Below are 21809 nucleotides of genomic sequence, written 5' to 3'. Positions count from 1 at the left end.
AATAAAAAAATGCCAAAAATATAAACTTATTATGTCAAAAATGTAAGAACAGCCCTTCTTCAACGAAATGATCGATGCTAACCATGAAAAACACATATTTACTGGATACTAGCTACTTAGATGACATGATGATTGATCAACCAATAACATTAAACATATTGAATGGATAGATGGATTGATAAATAAATGCAGCAACAAATTAATACAAATAAATCAATTAAATAAATAAAAGGATACAATTATTTGTACAATACACCAAGGACTAAATAATGTACAAATATTGAAATGCATCTTCTGCATTGAATGATTATTAGTTTATAACAAATGGTAAACTGAGATTATATTTTTATTTATCGACAGATAGAAGTTTCTTGGTATCTAAATTATTACGTTTATTTTCCTATTTTTTTTCCCGCATATATGAGTCATTTTAAAATTATTTCTAATTCAGCAATATGTTCAATGACCAGTTAAGCTGGAACGCTACAACGCCATACATTTTTCTTCTAGGATAAAGATGTGAATAGCGGTCTTGCTCTCTTCATCTCTAAATCTATTTTCCAAATTCTTGGGCAGCCAAATCTCAGCTGGCACACCCAGGTGGGCTTCCCCCACCTCCAGTTTCACATTCCCAGGCAAAATCTCACCGCTCTGTCCCTCTCTTCCTCTATTCTCCATTTCATGCAGAAGATAACAGGACAGAGAACAAGCAAACACTCATGGAAAAGACATAACAAAAAATAAATAAATATAATAATAAGAGTTTGCCACTACAACCCCTAACAACAACCACACATGCAGACAGATGGAGGCAAAAACTCATTCAAATCCCATGGCTGAAAAAAGCAGTGGGCAGAAAAGCAGCTCCTATGCAAAACAGCAACTGAAAAACGCTCTGTGAGGGACATTTTCAACAGGTCAAATCTTGCAGTTTAAAACAAATGTTATTGCTACTTCATTTTCTTTCAACATTTCAATCAATATTTAAGTTCTACTCATCTGATATTTAGGGATGGGTATCATTAAGGTTTTAACGGTATTACTACTCTTACCGATACTGCTTAACGGTCCGGTACTTTAACGGTATTCTTATCGGTACTTTGTGTTGTGTTTAGCAGTCGAAAACTTTGCATTTCTCTGTCTGGACATAATGCACTTTTGAAAGATGCTTTGACAGATTGCTTGTGCTTCCGCCCTTGTATGCAAAAATTTTGTTGCACTTATAACAACCAGCGTTGTCTGCATCAACTCTAGTGAAGAATAACCACACTTTGGAACGTTTTGCTGTCTCCACCATCGTCACACTTTGTATTAAGCGGGAGTTTTCGTACTGTAAGGGGCCGTTCACATATTGCGTCTAAAAATGCGTGGAAAATGCTAGGCATGCCGCTTTCTGATTTTTTTCCCCCTTCGGGCACTTTCGCTCCTGATGAGTCTGCCGTTGCTAAGCAAACATGACCTGCTCTCTCCACGAAGACGCAGAAATTTCAGCAATGGATAAATGGATTTGCAGCACTAAGAACTGCTTGCAGTAGCACTGCTACAAAATTAATTTTAAAATCCACATACAGCTATCAGCTTTTCCTTCATCTTGGCTGAACTTTCAACGTTGTTACGGAAAAGGAGAAGAAGCTACATGACCTGCGGTGCGCATGCGGCATTCTGAAAAGTTGAGATATTTTTAAACTGCGGTGCGGACGCGCCTGGAAAAAACGAGCTCGTCGCACCGCATGCGCATCGCGACCGCATTGCTTCCATTATGAGCCTGGATACCGCGCTCCTACATTTGAAATAACGAACTTGAGCGCGCAAAAGACGCGATATGTGAATGGCCCCTTATGCATATGTGTGCGTGAGATCTCTCATGAGAGATCTGGCAGATTTCACAGACAAACGTCTTAATAATATCGCAAATTAGAAATGTTTGGTAAGATAAAATGTGCACGATAACATTATTAAGCAAATCTCTTCTCCATCATCACTCTTTATTATTAAGCGGGAGTTTTCATACTGTTATGTCTGTGCATGCGCTGCGCTCGTTGTGTTGTGTGTGTGTGTGACTGACAGACAGCCTCCGCGGCGTGCATGACAGATCTCGCAGATCTCACAGACAAACGTCTTAATATGATCGCACATTAGAAATGTTTGGTGAGATAAAATGTGCACGATAACATTATTAAACAAAAATACAAAGTACATTAAGTTTTTCCCCTCCAGTACCGAAAGCAGAACCGTTACCGTCAGATCTTACTGATACTACGGTCTTTCATAATTTAGCCCCGGAGCCATTTTAATACTAATGACTGGGAAGTAATGTGTAAAATGCAGTGGAAGACAACTTACCCGTTAACTTGGAGAGAATTTGGATGGAAAAACATAACGAGATTTTTTTATTACCCCTGTCCAGAAATCTCACCAACACATAGGAACAGGATGCTGAAGACTGTGTGGCATCAACGACGCTGAACATTATCATATATTCTGGGCCTGCCCAAAGGCTGTACCCTTTTGGCAAGACGTACATTGATGCTTAGAGAACATTTTCCAAACTAATATCCCTTTCAATTTCTTGCACATGTACTTAGGTCTGGAAACCCCAAATCTGACTTCAACTGCAGATAAGTACCTGTTTAGGACTGTTATTGTCAGCCAGAAAGGCACTGACAAGAAAATGGCTTCAACCAGATCCACCAGGTACTGATGAATGGTACAACACTATAAACCAAATATATATAATGGAGAGACTCACTATGTCTATGTTTTTGTTTACATGCAATCACAAAAAGGTCAATATGTATGTGAGGCAATTATAATCTTCTTTGTTTTCAGCCCAAATGTCGCATTTGGAAAAGTGCATAATTAATATGCATAATTCACCTTTTTTTTGTTAGTCATTATGTAAGTGTCTTTCGCTGAGAATGTCAGAAAATTTTGTCTCCAATGTAAATTGTGAAGTGTGCAAGCTCTTTATAATATAGTAAAGAAAAAAGAAATCCAGACAAATATATCTTCCTTTTGGGTAATATCTAGGCCATAGGCCATGTTGGAGAATGTCCGCTCAATGGAAACCGCATACGCTATTCTGTGTCAGCCGCGACACAAGGATAAATTTTCTGTGTATTTACATTTTGACCTGGACGAAAACAGTGCATCCATGCAGCACGGCTGGCACAGAATAGTGTACGCTGCTTGCATCCAGAGGATATTCTCAAAAAAGCCGATATGGTGATGCGGAGAGACTTGAATTGTTGAATAAACAAAAAGTATTTTTGTGGCTTCGTAGCGTTACGGTTGAACTACTGATGGCAGATGGACTATTCTGATGATGTCTTTCATACTTTTCTGGACCTTGACAGTATAATTTACTAAGCAGTCAATGGGACAGTCACAAGCCTCCCGGTTTTCATCCAAAATATCTTAAATTGTGCTCTAAAGACTAAAAAAGTTTTTACGGGTTTGGAACGACATGGGGGAAGCGATACATTTTGGGGTGGAGTATCCCTTTAATATGTAATGTATGAATACATTTATTTCATGCTACTTAACTTTTACTATTTGTGTATGTGAATGTCCTGTGTTCATTGGTAAACCCCTTTACTGGCATAGTTCATGCTATTTATTAGTGTGGGACAAGTTGCTGAATAATGAATACAAGTTAAGCATGGGTGGGCATTTTGCACACGTTTTGTGATGTTAATACAAGCACAATATCTGATTGTTTTGTATCACTCTTTAAGTAATATAGACTAAAAAGTGGAAAATCTTGTTTTACATGAGATATCCGATTTGTCTTCCCCTCATTCTGCTCTAGGACACCATCTGGACCTCTGACCCACATCACAATCTTATAAGTGCTGTTTTGAGGTCAGGTGGGGAATCAGTCTGATTCATCTAGTAGGGGAACTAAACTCTTTTCTCTCATCTCTACTCTCACAGCTGTCGAACCACATCTAATAACAGCCACTGAAGCCCTCACAGACGCACAACACAATACAACGTAAAATTCTAGCTAATGATCACGACAATGGTCTACAAACAAGGCTGCAAAACTCGCTCCCGCTGTTTAGCATCTGGTTTCCTCTGAGCATGTTGCACAGCTCTAATTTATCCTCTCTCTCAGACATAAACACACACACTGACCTTAATACCAGCTTGGATCACATTAGAGTCTATGAGAGTGTAAACACTGAGATAGTAGAATGTAATCTGCTTCCAAACACTCAGTAATCTACAAAAATGTCAGGTTGCCTGCTCCATCTTCACGCAGATCTCTCAGTGCCTCTCACACACAAGCAGATGTGTATTTAGACACAGCATGTGTTTAATGGGATCGTGCTGTGGTGTCTGAGGGTAATGAACCTAAGAATGGGATGCAATGAAGACCCTGCTGATCTATATACTAGACCCTCAACCTCACAATTATTAAAAATAATTATTTTAAAGTAGTTTAAAATTTTCCATTAAAATGTGTATAGAATGATGGATACTGTCAAAATTATATATTATTGTGATTATTGTTACTGTTTCATGGCATTTATTTTTATTAATTCTGGTTAATACTGATATATCAATGATATTAGACCTTTTTTAATTATCGTATCATATCTCATTACCAAAATATTGTTCTGTTTGGCCGATAAGTGTCAGAAACAGGAGATTTATTGCCTAGTTTAATGTCTTTGTTTAACAGTTCTGTCTACTACTTGAAAGGCAAATGCAACTAAAGCTTTTTTTACCTGTACTGTCGGCTATTAACTATTTAATGCCATGAAGCTGAAATTTTAATGTTTACTTCTTTATTTGTGCTTTTTAGAAACTTCTTTGTGAAAATAAAGAAGTTTCTTTATTATAGAGATAATATAATAGATCTGAAGATGATTTTTCTGTTTTGTTACAGATTTTTCAGATACAAATTGTTTTCATCTTAATTTTTGTTGAAGATTTCTAAATTTAGCAAATATTATTTAAAATAAATATTAAGTGAATGGAGCCAAACTTCAAATCTTTGGCAATATAAAATGCACAGTAGTCCATGAGATAAGAATATTGTGTGTGAGAATAGTGTATGCACTGCTGCAGGTTTCTATTTTTGTGTTCCCGTCATCCCTCATCAAAGAAAAAAAGCATATAGTTAGTGAAGGCTTGTAAGCACGCATGCGTGAGTTTGTGTAGCACCCATGCTCCACTGGTCAGGTCAGTATTATCGCCTAGAGCTATAACAGTCGTTCTCCCTCGATCACAAACACAATACACACACTACTACCATATAAATGTACATCACTGAAACACAAGCAGAATCGAGATGCTCATTCTGTAAACATTGCTCCAACTTTCTTCGACTCCCATCGAAGCTGGAGAAGTCAGACTGCAAAGGTAAGACACATTAAACTACTTCATTAAACTTAAAATAGAACATTTCAATGGATTCTGTACATAAACACATCTGTTTCAATTACCAAATGGTGCATAAAGGCAGAAACTGACCTACAAAACACTGCAGGATGAGTGCATCGGAGTTTCAGACATGGTCCGCTCCACCCCCCCATCACTGTTCACTCGGTAAGGGCTCGTTATTTTTACAAAGCACTGCTTCTGCAGTGGTACGGAGCCAGGAGTAGCCAAAAAGGACTACTGCAGAGATGTACACACACTTAGTCTATGATCACAACTATTAGCAGTGAGCCCAGGAAGACCCTCTTTTCTCAATAAAACCACTTCAATAAAAAGATCATTGTGCAACGATTTAGGTGTTGCTCAAGCAGGTGATGCAGGTTTGAGTCTGGCCTGCAGTGAGCCCTGATTTTCTTCCTACTACTTCCAGCTGTTCTCTGCTTTCTAGATCTAATAAAACCAGCATGTGTCAACCAAATTCCAAGAACAATGACCCTCACAAAATAATTCACTTTTTTAGCTCAATCCTTTTCCTTAACTTCCTCCTCTCGCGGCACATGGGAAACAAAAGCCTCATTAAGTTGGTCCCTGCTGTGCCTTTGTTCTGGAGTCGAGTGCATGTTCTACAGCACGCTTCAGTGATGACAGCTGCATGGATACAGTACAACTCCACAATCCATCTCTGGCTGCAATCCACTGTCAGATTTCTTTCCCATTACTTCTCTTTTTTTTTTCAACATGTCACATTTAAAATAAGAACCAGAACCAAACTATTTTCATGACTTTCGGTTCTGTTAATGGTTCCTAGTTGTGCATTGTTCCACCGATGCAGACAGAACAACCTACTGAAATATTTTAACAGTATTTAAATACTACTATTCAGCAGCAACACACAGCATGAGCCCCTTTCATACTGATATTCTGGAAAATTCGCTGGAAATGTGTCCTGGCAATCATTCCCAGATCATTCGATTTTGGTTCATTCACACTGCCAGTGATTTCCCGGAATCTGTGCGCGCTTTCACACACAACCCGTAAATGACACGTGACATCATCAATCATAGAAAGGCCAATAAAATCTTCCGCTGCCGCTCTTTCCATTGTGATCCAGCACTTGGTGGATTTCTTTATTTTCTTAAGACTTACGAATTACCTGCGATTTCTCTCTCAAAAAACCACGCTGTTGCATTTGGTGTTTAATTTGCTCATTCACTACTGCATCACGTGACATTGCACGGAGCAGGCGAACAATCTCAGTGCAGATACTGAAGAGCTCCGTGGTCTCTACTTCAGTCCAGTTTGCGCACATTTCTATTTTTTTTTTTAAGTATTTTTTTTTTAGGTGAACACCACTCTGCATTTAAAACACAGACTAGCCCCTCTGGAACTGCAGGGTTTTATTATTTAAAACACCCACTCAAAGAGTTACACGATAACTATGTCATCACTACGACACATATGTTACAGCATTGGTTCTGGCATTTTGTTCACACAGAGCTTGTTCCGGGACTGAACCCGGAATGGGCCGGTATGAGATTCAATTCCTATTCAAATCATTCATATAATTTCATTATATAAATTTAGTTATATAATAATAATCATACAAATCATTTGATTTAATTATAACCCAATTTGAAGCAAAAACAGAATGCTCTGACAAGCTTTGTGAAATTATACCACGTAAACTTTTCAGAAGACAGTCAGCTCCCCTCAGAAACACATTCATATAAACCCCCAAATCAATACTGAGGATTTTCTTCCTATAGTTTGTGCACCGGCACCCAGTTAACTTCCATCGAGAACATTTATCACAAGCGGTGTCTGGGCAGGCCAAGAAACATCATCAAGGGTGCCTCTCACCCTAACCATGGACTCTTCACCCTCCTTCCATCCGGCAGGTGTTACAGGAGCCTACGCTCTCGCACTAGTAGGCTCAGGAAGAGCTTCTTCCCCGAGGCTGAGACACTTCTGAACGCCACACCACCAATCTAACCTGCACCTGCTCTTTTACTGCACTGGTCACAGTACTTTACATACATGTATTTGCACTACTCATATTTTGCACAGACTGCACACTGTTCTAGCTATTACTGTAAACGGTCTACAGTTGTTACTGTACAAAGCACAGTAAACTATTTCTATAAAAATATCATTACACTACTGTTATTTTGCATATAATACATTGATTAACAATACTTTTGCACACTCATCCAACTGTATTTATTACCACTGTTCTCACGTTGCTGCCGTTCATAATGTGTATATAATCCTACATTGCTCTCTTCATAATGTACATACAATGCCTTCACTTACTCTGCACTTTTATGTATATAAAACACTATATTCTTGTACTTCTGGTTAGATGCTAACTGCATTTCATTAGCTCTGTACTTGTACTCTGCATAAAGACAATTAAGTTTAATCTAATCTAATAATGAACAGTGAGTGATTTGACTGCTACAGTACTTTTCTCTGTACGTTCATCTTCAGAGTCTCTGGTCGTGTTAATGGCCATTAACAGATTTCATAATTACACTGAAATTACATTTTGGAAAATGAATGCATTGCACGCAGTTTGTGCAAGTCCAGAACAGAGAGTTGCAATAAGGCAAAAACGTCCTGTTGCCGATCGTGTAAAGGCTAATGTACATTTCGGCTGTCCGCGCACCATCATCATTACGTTATTTTCGTCATCAAGAGGGCTCGCAGACAGCCATGCACCCCGTGGTACTGCGTATGTGTCGAGCTCATCTGTCCACGCTCATCTGTGGTTGAGTATACTTTTGAAAGCAAAAAAAACTTCAGTATACTTTAAACAACACTGTTTGGATTTATATTTATATTTATATTTATACTTATGGACTTATAAGGGGTCATATGATGCGATTGAAATTTTTCTTTTTCTTTGGAGTGTTACGAGCTCTTGGTGCATAAAGATCTGTATATTTGCAAAGATTAAAGTCTCAAATCCAAAAAGATATTATTTATCAAGTTTAAGACTATTCTAAAATGGCTCATTCAAACATGCCCCCATATATTTTAAATTTGCATTTGTTAACTAATGAACTATGAACTAACATGATCAATGTAAAATGTATTTCATATTAAAAGTATAGTTCAGTACTTTGTGTGTGTGTGTGTGTGATAAAGTTAATTCATTAATTCATATACAGTATCTATTTTAAAAGCTATCGATTGATTAATTGGTTACCGGCCATTGTGGTCCAACCTAGCTATCAGTATATGTTAAATCAGTTAACCTCTAATTCACACCTTGTTACATGCTCAAACTAAAATTTGAAAAGTTTGAAAACATGTAAATACTGTTTGACTTTCAGACCAGTTTCTGACCACAACTTCTGACAATGACTGTCTGCAAAAAAAAAAAAAACATCTGACTTGTGTGTGTAAGCGAGTGCATACGAAAGTCTGCTTCCACTCAGCTCTCAGACACTCATCCCATGAGAAACTCCAGCCATGCTCTTATCACATCCAGCATGTCACAGTTCCACATGTGACCAGCATTACTTCTGCATGGCTGTAGATGAAGGTCACACACACAAGCCCACCCACTCACTCATACCTGACACCAATAGATGGCTCGTGTTGAGGGAGGGGGAAGTGGGACAGATAGTCACAGGTCAGACCCTCCAGCTATTCCATAATATACCAAATTCACCCTACCAACGGCTAGCACCTGAGCAGAACACTGAAATGGACACCCTTGTGATCACTCTGTTCCAGAGGAAGCTGAGAGTTAGCTCTATTTCAACACTTCCCACTGACTCAGTGTAAAAAACACTGGCCATTACTTCCTCTAGCCACTTCATCCTGGGAGCATCAATGATATGGGGTTTTACAACTTCTGCTTTTCATTAGCATTACATTTTGTTGAAACTTCAGACATCAAGCTTGGCAAAAATGATAGATCTTTCTTAAGCTGGGGCCACATTTACTGTTGCTCTGTGAAACTTCATGGGCAAAATCCAGTCATTCCAATAGGACTCTTTGAGATCGGGAGATTGATAGGAAGGTCACAACTGACGAACTTTCCCCACACAGATTTCTCTCATAATCTTTTTTTTTTGTGTGTGTGTGCTGAACAACAGGAAGCTGCTAGGTTTGAGACAGATTACTCTGTGTGTGAGCAGTGCTTTATTATGCATCTCTACACTGAGCATGTTTACATGTGCACCAGTAAGCTGATAACTCACAAATATCAGCTTAGTAAAATAACCAGGTTTTCCGGTTTACATGTTAAACTTACAGCTCATATTATCCTCTCATGAAGTAATAAATGCAGCGTTTTGACTGAACCCACCCGGGCTCAAATGAACTACTTCTGCAGTACGAGATGAGAACACTTTTATAATTTTGTGAAATATTTCATTCTTTCTTTACTGCAAACTTTTGCTCTGTCTAGATGCACTTATATCTGCACTAACATTGCGTTCCAGTCAAATATCTCACATGCGCCCTTCAATAAGCCGACAGAAATCAGGTTATTGCGTTTACATTTATTTATTTGATTTGAGATTGGTTTTAAAATTTCAATGCAATTTTGTTATTTGTCACATTTCAACTTTGCAAAGAAAGTTGTCTAAGCACTTACACCATTTTATTTATAATTAAAAAAAATTGTGAGATAATCATATTGTGAAATCCGTATTGGGAATCGTATGACATTTTGAGTTGAGTGAATCATTACATACATCTCTAATCAATAGACATTTCTCCTTTTTTTTTATGAATGATTCCTCGCTGCACATTCAAGCTATAGGACAGCAAGCGCCCTCTGAGGACATCAGTTGCCTATAAACAAATCCATCTGGGAATATACCCTGCAGGACAACATAACACTGACTTTGCAGTGCCTCATATCTCACATCCTGCTCGCACAGAGCCAAATGAATGAGAGTCATTCCCTGTCCGGCTGCTAACACAGCAATGCTAACAGAACTGAAGCAAACTAATAACTCCAAGGTGGCATTCTGAGGAAACGTCAGAGCTACATACACCGGCTGAGTCACGAAACAAGTAACTAGCTAAAAATAAACCTTGCAGGAGGAAGGCGTCTCCTAATGCCGAACATAGTTTTGCTTTGAAAGCAAAAATAAAAAACATTCAAGAAATGCAATCATAATTTGAATTTGATTTGTTTACTATAATTAGTGTTACACAAATTACTAATGATCAGCTAAAATCCCTAAAAATCAACCATATTGTAGAATAAACTTTTTGCAATGAACATACATCATGCTAAGCTCTTAAAAATGGCCAAAAAGGAAATTTATGTGGAAAACAAAAGATTGTTTAAAAAAAATACATTTTTAAAGAATAATCTGGCCACACTTTTCATTATAATGAAAGTGAATAAGCTTTGGTGCATCGTGCGCAGTACGCTGAGAAAGTACTGTTATTCATAATCATTGCCTCCATTTGCTTACATTTTGTATAACACTATTTAAATGATCAGCCCTGAACCACCTGTTTTAGATTAATTTCAGCCAATGACAATAGACCGGATAGAATAGTGCATCACTAAACCATTCCACGTGAAGCCGCTCATTTAGAAGGAAACATGACACTGCTCTAATGTAAGATGATCATTATCTAATTGGCAAGAATATATTTATTCAGATGAGTCAAGAATGTCTCTGGAATCTGAGGAATGTGGAAACGGCTAATCAGCTAAGGTGCCGTCTCACCCCACAGACACTAAAGGTTTTACTACATGCCTGACCTGATCATTAACTGTCCTGAAATAAGCCCTCTGCCGAGCTACGTCACTGACACACACTTCCAGTCTAATCAAGACTGCATCACCGTTGTACTACAAAATTCTGAATTAAACATTTTACAAACAGAAAGATTTTTCACTCACTATTCTATGCAGGAACAGACAGTATGACCCAAAGCTGTGGTTTTTAAACAGCTAAGATTTCATTGTATTTATTTATTAATAATTGTACCAAAATCTGACATTCCAGTTTCTTTATGCTATCTAATCACTCCTTATAAAAGGAGAAGTATACATGACAATTATTTTATTTTGACTGGATAATTTTAACTTTACTTTTTAACAATAAGCAAAAAACTAAAATAATTGTATTATTTTAAAGGTTCATACACCAAACATCGCTCTAATCAGTCAACTTAGTTCAAAGTGAATATTCTACAGATAATATAATGTGCAATAGAATGCATACAATGGCAATACAACAGCCAGTTATTTCATTCTCTATAATATGACTCTATAAATTTGTCTTTCAAGACTGAATTTCATTGCTGTGGTTATAATTTAGTATGGGTGATCCTTACAAGGGGATCTTCATGCTAAGAGATCAAAAGTTCGGAAAACCCTGTCTAAAAGGCATATTTTGCAGACAGAGGCAACCTCCCTTTCTTGAGGCTCTGCTAACCTCAGTCAGTAGATGTGTGTGGAAATCCATTCAAATCTCTATACACAATATCTACAACAGCTCTACATTACCATATTAATGACACTAGCGGGCGGTGGCCTTCGCACAGACGACCTGCTGCCACCAGTAACACTGACAGTGAGATAATGGATCCGAAACAACAAGGAAAACGGTGTTTGTGTGAATAGTGCAAATCCACTTATATAAGCTCTAAACTTCCAGAAGGAAACACAAGTGGGAGAAACCGTCACTCTGACATTGTGCATTGCCAGCAAAATATATAGAGCAGGCTAACGGATACAGCGCTTAATGAGGGTTTTTACATTCACGGTTCAAGAATGTAAACACTTGCCATTGCAAACAAGGCTGCCAGATCTCAGAGTAAGCTGTGAGTATGCAGCATAATGAAACACAAATACAGGTGGCCTGCGAAGTGTGGACTTAACAACACCTTCCCGTCCAAAACAAACATGCATCCTCTAACCACCGTCTTAAGTCCACAATAGCAAACAGAGCATCCTCCTGCCTCATAACATGTCTACATGAAGCCCAAAAAAATAGAGCAAAAGGTAACAGCTATTACCGTCCGGCTGGCATCCGTTAACACTTTCGCTGCTGGACTGCGAGTAGCTCATTTCTGATCTCCGCTGACTTCCCAGTAGGCTGTTCTTCCGGAGAGCCCAGCTGCTGGGGCTGCTAAGTGGCGTGGATGTCCCATCTCGCTTTGAGAAGATACCGCTGAAGAACCGAATGAGTTTACGTTCCTGTCCGCTGGAACGGGAGCCTGTCCCTCTAATGAAACCCTCCTTGTCCATTAAAGATTTATCCGACAGCTTGAGCAGGTCACTGTTGTCCAGCGTTCGATTCTTGCCCTTCATTCTCTCCCTGCGGCCCATTACAGTCACAGAGCCAGTTTTGCTCAGGACCTCACCCACATCAAAGGTGTTTCGCTTCTCAGTGGACTCAGACTCGGCGAAAGCCATGTTTTGAAGAACCACGCCGGCCTGGGCCTGGCTGTGCTCTCCATCGTGGCCAATGCAGCCCGAGCTGCTGTGGTGCTTCTCTTTGGAAAGTGCCCGAATGCGGATCAACTCTCCACCCGTCCAGTGGCGAAAGCTGAAGCTTCGCCGCAGCAGACTCGGGTGTCTCTTCACCAGAGGGGTTTCAGGTGCTGGTTTGGCTGACTTCCCATTCCCTTTAGCCAGCAAATAAGAGATACAGCTCTCTTTGGCAGTCCTGTCACCCTTTGGTTCCTCTGAGGTATCATCTGACCATGTACCGACCGGTTCCTCTGTGCTCCGGGAAGTCTTGAAGATTTTTTTTCGAATGTCTGTGCTTCCTCTATTAGAAGCAGCTGTGCTGCAGATTTCTCCATGTTCAACATCACATTTCAATCTGTCACTTTCAGCAACATCATCTGCCTTTTTGTGGACTAGTGCCCCATTTTCAATGACCTTGCTCTGTCCATTCTCTGGCAGGATGCACGTTTCATTTAATTCCTTGTCTTTATGTGAATGTTGCGCCCTCCTTTGGATTTTCAACCTGCCCAACTCTAGATGTCCAGTACTAAATGTCCTGAAGTTCCTCATGTATGAGTGTGCATAAAATTCATCCGTCTCGTCCTCCACTTCTTTCAGTTCTTCCAGCGGAGAGCTGCGCGGAGCGTCAGCGGCTCCCTCGCGCCGGTGCGCGCTCACTTTAGGGTTCTCGAGCCGGCGGGGCGCTGAGCCTCCGCCATCCTGCAGAGTTTCTTTTTTCACTAGTGTCAAAGATATCCGGTACACGGTTTTTCTTTGTGGCGTACCCCGCTCCATCCTTTCCGGGTAATTACCATCAAGTAAGTACATTCTTCAGAAACCAAATCCAAGTAAATAAATTCCCGTCAAATGTGTTTCTAGCGTGATTTCACCCACAGCTGGTGATCTCCAGAGCGCATAATAATAATAATATAATAATAATGATATTAAAAAATCTCAGCTCAAAATCGCGTTGGTGCGATAAATGTTCCTTTGCTGTGCGGGTGCGTTTTTAAAAGACTATTTGCGCATTTTTAAAAATCCTGAAAGAGCCCCATCAAGTCGCCTGGGTGTCCCGTGCAAAGCCCGTCCTCATGTTCACATAACATTTGCCTGAAAAGTAAAGTCCGGCTTCAAATTCCTGTTTCCCGCTGCGAGGCTTGTTTGTCTGGGGGGAAATGTTATTGCAACACTGTCCTCCTAAAAGCAGAAGAGTGTGGTCTTCCCTATTGTGCCCGTGCATCCCCCGCCGCGCAGCCAGCTTGCTCCTTTGCACCGAAGCGTGCGCGCCTTTGTTTCCCGCCGCTGTGCGTCCCTACTCTCATTCAAACCTACCATGCACGACTCAAAGCTCGAGCCTCACTGTATTCATAACGACAGTCCCGGGAATCGAGACGGACAGCGGCTAGAGCTACGGATCCATACCCGTATCTCTCCTCTCTCTGCCCCGTGTGTGCTCACACAAATCATCCAGTCTGAGCCAAAGAAAAACCCGGAACGGATTTTCACACTAGTGTCGTTTCATACGACTTGCATCACTTATTCAGATTATCATACGGGAATTATTAATCAATAAATCAATGTGAAATACATGCAGGCATTTAATCAGAAAAATATTCTAATTGGTCCCTGAGAGAAATATCAAACACATGTTGTACTTGTGAAGATAAATTCCTGTAGCTACGCATAAACATGTTAAGCAGTGGCACATAAAGTAGTGCTAAAATTAATTTAACTGCAATACAAGCGTGTATTTGCTTTGGCGTGTCAAGATAAAACACTGAGCATTAGTTTGAAGCGAGTCTACTCCGCTGGGTGATCCACTCCGGGACATCGCATTATCCAGCGGGCGCGCGGGGGTGGGGTTTCCACGTCTCTGTCCGTCAAAAACTTGAAACCCACCCGGGCTCAAATGAGAAAGAGAAAACACGCTACAATACACAAAGTACTTTTTTTGAACATGTTATCGTTTGAACTGCGCATATTCACGAATACTGTGAGATAATGGTTTGTTTTATTGATGCTTTAGCATTTAAGAAAAAAAAGCATCACTTTGAGAAAAGGACAGGAGATGGGAATAACATGTCACAGGTTTATTTCATTTATTAGTAATTATTATTAATAATAAGATAACTATTAAAATGGTTCACTGTGCTTTCTTTTATACTTACTAAAAATCGAGTTTTCTCAATGCCAAGGCAGTATTTAACAGACGAGTATATTTGGACTATCACATCATATTTGGAGCAGCACTTTCATCTGCCCTCTGGCCACCTCTCCATCACTCCCTGCTGTCTGTGAGGAGGGAGGTGTGGGTGTTGAAGATTACCCCACTTATCTCACCACTCAAATCCCTCTGTCTTCCTTTCGCCTTCAAACTCCGGCTTGACATTTGTAGGATTGTTACAAAGATTTGGGCGGATTAGAAAAGGCTCATTAGGATCCATTCTGTACAGCTTTTCTTAGCATCACCTCTCCCCCGCCCTCTCTCTAACCCAGGGGAGCCCCACCTGCCCCCGGAAGCTTCCATCTACTCCAGCGGTCTTCATCTACTGATCTCCTATTCCCATAAGAAGAATAGTTTCAATTTTCATTTCAAAGAAATTAATTGGCATGACTCTTACATGCAATATTCCCATAAAACCAAAACAAATCCCAAAATGTACATGGGACTTTGCGGATCTCTTGTACACACAGTATTTTTGAGTTTTAAATAAATGTGCCAAGTTCTCATACATTTTCAACAAGAGCTTCAATTTAAAGACCCCAAAATGTTCTGTGTTGTATTTATAAAGTAAAAAGAAACAACATTTTCTAAAAAATAATAATAATAATAATAATTTCCCCTTGTCTTTTTTCCCCACACGGTTTTTCACTATATTTACCATATAATTTAGATTTTGTGGACAACAGCTTTTTCAAATATTAAGCACTTAAATATATTATATAGTAATATTTATGTAAAGAAAAAGTAGTTAAAATGTATTTAAAAAAGGAATGCTAGAAATGTCAAAATGCTTTTTTAAGATTAATTTCATTCTTGTAATAGGAAATTTTTCTTTAGTAAGATATCAGTTGTATCTTGCTGATAAAAAAAAATAAAAAAAATAATTTAAAATAAAAACTCAAACATCATGAAATATATGCATTTAAATCATTCCATGTATGAAATGGATTTTATTTTTAAATCTTTTTTTTTTTTCACAGGATTCAATTTTTTTTTACGTCACAGATTTATACACCAAATTTGGTCTAGTTCCTTCAATTCTGCTCTGATTGTGAAGCTTCAAACCTGTGCACCATGTGAGACTATGGAAAATCAGTTTAAGCCAATTCTACACCTCTGTACACGACGCTGTCCGACTTCAAACATGCCTTGTCCTTTCATCACAGCCACAGAACTGTCAAAAAGAGAAGCCAGCTTAGAAGCCTAGGTATGCACTACACACTCTTGATGAAGCACATCGCCCTTCACATGGTCTATCATCAATGTGACTGCATGACTTCAGACCTGCGTAAAATACTTGAACACAGAGAATGGAATATAAAGCAGACACACTCCACGTTACATATTAAATATATAACCGAGAGCCTATGTTTCTATGTTCTATTACATTAATCTTTCTGCATATTTCTGCATGCAGCTGAATAAAAATGACGTTTGAGTACAGTTATTTGAAACAGCATGTGACACCGCTTGACAACCCAGGAGCCTGACTGATTGCAGAAAAATTCTCCAGTGTAAGATCTCCCACTGCATGCCATGAAAAGAAAGTAGAGCTGCTTGCACTAGTTACAAACACTTTTAGATTATAGATTTTGCCTAACGTGTCTTCAAAACATGCAGATGTTCTTCCAAACTTTAGGAAATAAGCCTCTCGTCACACATTATTCAACTGCACCAGTGAATTGGCAAACTGTAATATCCTAAAAACAACATAATTGGAGCTCATACTCACAAATTTAGAGCACTGGGGAAAAAAAGAGCTGTATATCTATTTCAAAGTAAATATTATCTAGAGTATTCAGGACCGGTCTTTGCTTCTTCCTTTTTTAATCCATGGCCAAGAAAGACACAGGAATCTGATAATTACAGGCCAGACGGTGAAAGAAGCTTTAATGAAATTATATTTCAAGAGCCCCGCTTTGAAGAGAATGTAGCATGCAAGGAACCACCTGTCTTTTTCTTCTGTCTTCTCAGCCCACACTGATTTAAAGTGCTTTGTGAGAGCTTCGGACTACATATATAGATGTAATTCCTGCACATTTACCATGCACCAAACTAGAATGTTTTATATAGCAAAAACCATGAAGACAGCTACTGTAAATGTGTGAGATTTTAATTAACATACTATTGGTTTATAACCAGTAAATGTTCAATATTAAATATATTTATATAATCTCTATAAAATATAATATTCGACAAATAAATACAATCCAATTGCATTTATTATTTGAATTAAAATATTGATTATACTTCAGGTGTTCTCTGGCCCATTTGCTGCAAGACTCACAAGGGAGAGACTTTTATTTGAGATAAAAGGCTCAGAATAAAAAGAGCTGTTTATTGCTGCGGTCCAGTGGCAGGGTGTTGACAGGCCTCATGATTGGCGGGTTTCATCACTCCTGCACCGTGTGAGATCCCCGATACGGACCACAGAGCTTCACAGGTGCAGCCTGCACAGAGTCTCTGATCCGCATATAGCTAAAGCTTATAGAGGGGAGAAAGCAGTGAGAGAACAAGGATTCAGTCCATGTCTTGATCACTGTTTTATCAAGAATCCAGCCGGCAGGTTGAAACAAAGACAGTGAGATATCACTCATATCTGTTCTCATACAAACTACTTACACAAAGCTCCTCTATTGTTCTACAAGTGAATTCTGGTTAAGAGCAGAATCTGAGGGACTCTGGAGAAGAGGAAGTCCAACTATTTAAACAGAAACTCTTAGATAAAAAGCTATGATGATCAGGCACTTGTTCAGCTCTTTATAGACCAAAGCAGTGTGAACTTTTGACTGTCTTTACATGATTTGCTCATGTCAGCACTTACTGTATGATAAAACCAAACAGTTTTGAAGGATCCTGTAATGAAACTTTTCTTATTGTGATGAAGCAATAAATCAGCAGCAAAATAAGCACATGTGCTACTTAAACACACGGGAAAGATCATTTTGTCTGTCAAACATATTTCTAATGAACCTCTACAATAAATGTTTACATAATTTCATAAATTATGAACATTTGTTAATAGGAAAAAAACATAATTCTAATTATACATAACATGAATAATATTAAATAACGTGAATAAATTAGTAAAATTATTTTGTTTATAAAAGTTAATATTTGTTATCGGGAACACACACACACACACACACACACACACACACACACACACACATATATATATATACATATATATATATGTTTGTGTGTGTGTGTGTGTGTGTGTATATGTGTGTGTGTGTATATATGTACAGTATGTGTGTGTGTGCGTGTGTGTTTGTATACACATATACACACACACCCAATATAAATTAATCAAGCAATGAAATATATAAAATTATATATATATATATATATATATATATATATATATATATATATATATATATATATATATATATATATATATATATATATATATATATATACATATATATATATATATATATATATATATATATATATATATATATATATATATATATATATATATATATAATATTAATATAGAAAAAGGTAATTACCTTAACAAATTACCTGGTTACAGACTGTGAATCTGACTTCCAGAAAAAATTAATAAATAAAACTAATTCTTTTATTTAATGGCAAGTCAAATGAAATCCTTGTAGGTTGACACCATCTGCTGGCACAGTGAGGAAGCCTTGGACAAAACTCTTTGTTATGTAATGTGTGTCATGACCTGATTAATGTATATACTATTATTTTTATTCTATAAAAAGCAGAAGGAAAGCACCCACAGTGTTCCCTGGCTGCGGCTGAAAAAGAATGTGTATCTGCTAGGGCTGTAGCTATCGAATATTTTAGTAATCGAGTATTCTACCAAAAATTCCATCGATTAATCGAGTAATCGGATAAAATTTGTTTGTGCTTAATTAAAGTGCAATATTAATTATGCAAGAGAAAATAAGACTCCTGGGTCTCTTAAAATGAACAACTAAGTTTCCTTTTTTAGATTTTGTATTTTATTTATTTTTTAAATGCATAGAATGCAATGCATACATCAAAAATAAGCATTTAATTATTACCCATTGTTTCTCTGTCTTTACTTGTACTGTGAACAATGACAATAAAGTTGACAGATGAATTAAGTACATTTAAGTGGCATTCAGTTGGGGTTTTAAATAAAGCATTTTCTGAGATGCACATTAAACACATAAAACATAAATTTATCTTTTAATTATTTAAAATTTACTTAACTTTTTGGTAAACAAAGGGGATTTACTATAAAAAAATAAAACATGTAAGTAATATTATGTGATTAAAACTTAAAAAAAAAAATAAGATTTTTTTTTTTTTTTTAGTAGTATATTCTGCTGAACAACAGTCTTTAACCGGACTTTTATCTTGACGGGTTGGCGTGCCTTTACAGTGTGATGTGACGCTAGTTTTACTCGACTCAAACGGTCAAATGCTCATGAAGTGACTGTCAGAGCAGATCTGGAGATGTTGCTCATGTGTTCACGTCTTATTTAGAGAGACAGCAGATGCTGAATTCACTACGAGCTTCATGCGGGCTTCAGTGTGTTTAATGAAGGAAGACCCGCTTCTGCTCCATTCATTAACAAAGACACGAAGAACATGCAGGATCCATATTTAAACAGACTATTCCGGCTTAATATTTACAGATATTAGTCCATATCGTGATTTGATGTAAGTGCAATGACCTATTTTTGATGAATTCATTCCAAATTTGGCAAATTCCTTGCCATTCCGCGTTAAAATGTAAATTCAGTTTTTATGACTGGATTCCGCGATTCCCTCTGCATTTTCTGCATCGCGGAAATCATAGGGCCCTAGTTGTGGTATGCCAGCTCTATCTTGCAATGGACACACGCCACGACGTTCTCCTTACGTTTGCCCGCGCACTCAAATCAAAACACTGCTGACTCCTTGCAGTATGAGATTTCGGACGCAGCGCTTGTGTCTCCTTCCGCTTTGTGGGTGACGTAAACTCGTTGTCACATTAAAATCATTGCCAAAGAACCTGATGTGAGATTTAAAAAAAAATAAAAGAGGCTTAGAGGCAGAGGTATTTGCTTCGATCATTTTTTGTAATCTAGTTACTCGAGGAATCGTTTCAGCCCTAATGTGTCATGACCTGATTAATGTATATACTATTATTTTTATTCTATAAAAAGCAGAAGGAAAGCACCCACAGTGCTCCCTGGCTGCGGCTGAGAAAGAATGTGTATCTGCTATGGAAAAACAATCAAAATCGGTCAATGTAATTGTACGTTTTTGCAGAAAGAGCTAATAAAGAGGTTATTTCAAAACAAGACCTCCACTGCACCACTGAGTTCAGAAAACTACAAGTCTTACGGATACTGAACTTCAATGTTAACTGAAACCATGTCCGTGGCAAAACTTTGTGTGATATGATCCTGTCTGTCATATGACAGTCACTGTGAGGTGTGGGGCAGGGCTGAGACAGTAATGAGCGACACCTGCGCCATTCACCGGTCTCGAGTCCCACGGAGGAGCGACGACAGTGAAGGACGAGACGAGAGAGGGCCAGGCCTGGACTAGTTCTGTTCTGTTTTATTCAGCAGTCGTCCATGAGGGGCTGCTGCTTTTCCTTTTGTTTTGTGGTTGTTTATTTATTAATTAAAGTTTTAAGTTTAAATGTTCACCGGTTCCCGTCTCCTCCTTCCTGTAGCCATGATCGTAGTTACAGTCACATAGGTTACTTTTCTGAGGATAGATTTTACTTCCAGACCTTTCATCAACCTTGACTCTACAGCTCAGAAACTGAAACTAAATGCTGTTGAGAGACTTGTTCTATGTTAGCGTTTTTGCAGGTCACTGCTAAAATGGAGATCAGAAAACTAGCAAAGCCGAAAGGGAATTGACACTGCAGTGGAATACAAAAAGACACTCTCGTGCTCTTTCTACGTTCAAAAACGCACCCTCGGTTGCAGCTTCCCTCCTACGCATCGACACACACTCTCCGCATTAAATATGAATCGCAGCTCTGCAACACAGGAGAAATGCTAGGCTTTTCTGTGTCAGCTCACGCAAACCCGTTTAAAAACTTTATAGGGTGATTGTTTAGACATTAAAAGACAGTAATGAAAGCACCAACAGAGCTGCGATGAAGCTGATGTGGGGATGCTGGGATAGAGGGATTTGAACACGGAATAAGGTGCATTTGAGAAGCTCTCTCTCTCTCTGATGAGAAAAGAGATTGAAAGAGCGAAGCACCACGCTGCCTTTCATCCCCCCCACACCCCATGAGGCGGTGGAAAATGGGTCAGTTAGCAGAAAATACAGACCCCTGCTGGAACACACACACACACAGACACACACACACACACACCCTGTAACATGGGCATAGATACATACACAATTCACTCAAAAGCACAAACGTAAAAAATATAAAGGGACTAGATATGTGCAAAGCCTAAGCTACAAATAGACAAAGAACAGATCAAAACATGATACTAAACTAAAGGAAATGCAGATAATATATATATATATATATATATATATATATATATATATATATATATATATATATATATATATATATATACACACAAATACACACACACTCTGGAAATAACAGATATTGCTAAACGTGACAGATAACAGGAAAACAAACAGGAAAATCAGATAACACGAAGCACAAGAATAGAAGGTGGTAACATACATAACAGCATAAATATAGGAACATATGAACATCAGATAATATTACAAGAACAGCAGATATAACTAACATTCCCAGAAAGTAGCATA

At 38.3% G+C, this 21809-nt stretch overlaps 1 protein-coding gene across 4 annotated transcripts in view; it reads right to left on the bottom strand.

Annotated features, from left to right (window-relative positions):
• The window catches only part of LOC113050743 (arf-GAP with GTPase, ANK repeat and PH domain-containing protein 1), a 155213-nt gene that overhangs the window by 100043 nt on the left and 33361 nt on the right, over nucleotides 1-21809 (bottom strand). Inside the window, exon 1 of one of the 4 annotated variants that reach the window (XM_026214011.1) lies at nucleotides 12397-14378. The exons of 2 other annotated variants lie outside the window; for them this stretch is intronic. In XM_026214011.1, coding sequence (XP_026069796.1) covers nucleotides 12397-13660 — 1264 coding nt within the window. In that variant the 5' untranslated portion in view covers nucleotides 13661-14378. Of the gene's footprint in view, nucleotides 1-12396; nucleotides 14379-21809 lie in introns of those variants that run through there. One more of the 4 variants, XM_026214012.1, reaches the window with a different exon arrangement.

This window comes from Carassius auratus, chromosome 31, assembly GCF_003368295.1.
Source record: "Carassius auratus strain Wakin chromosome 31, ASM336829v1, whole genome shotgun sequence".
NCBI classification, from domain to species: domain Eukaryota; kingdom Metazoa; phylum Chordata; class Actinopteri; order Cypriniformes; family Cyprinidae; genus Carassius; species Carassius auratus.
This window is presented reverse-complemented; position numbering and strand designations above follow the sequence as displayed.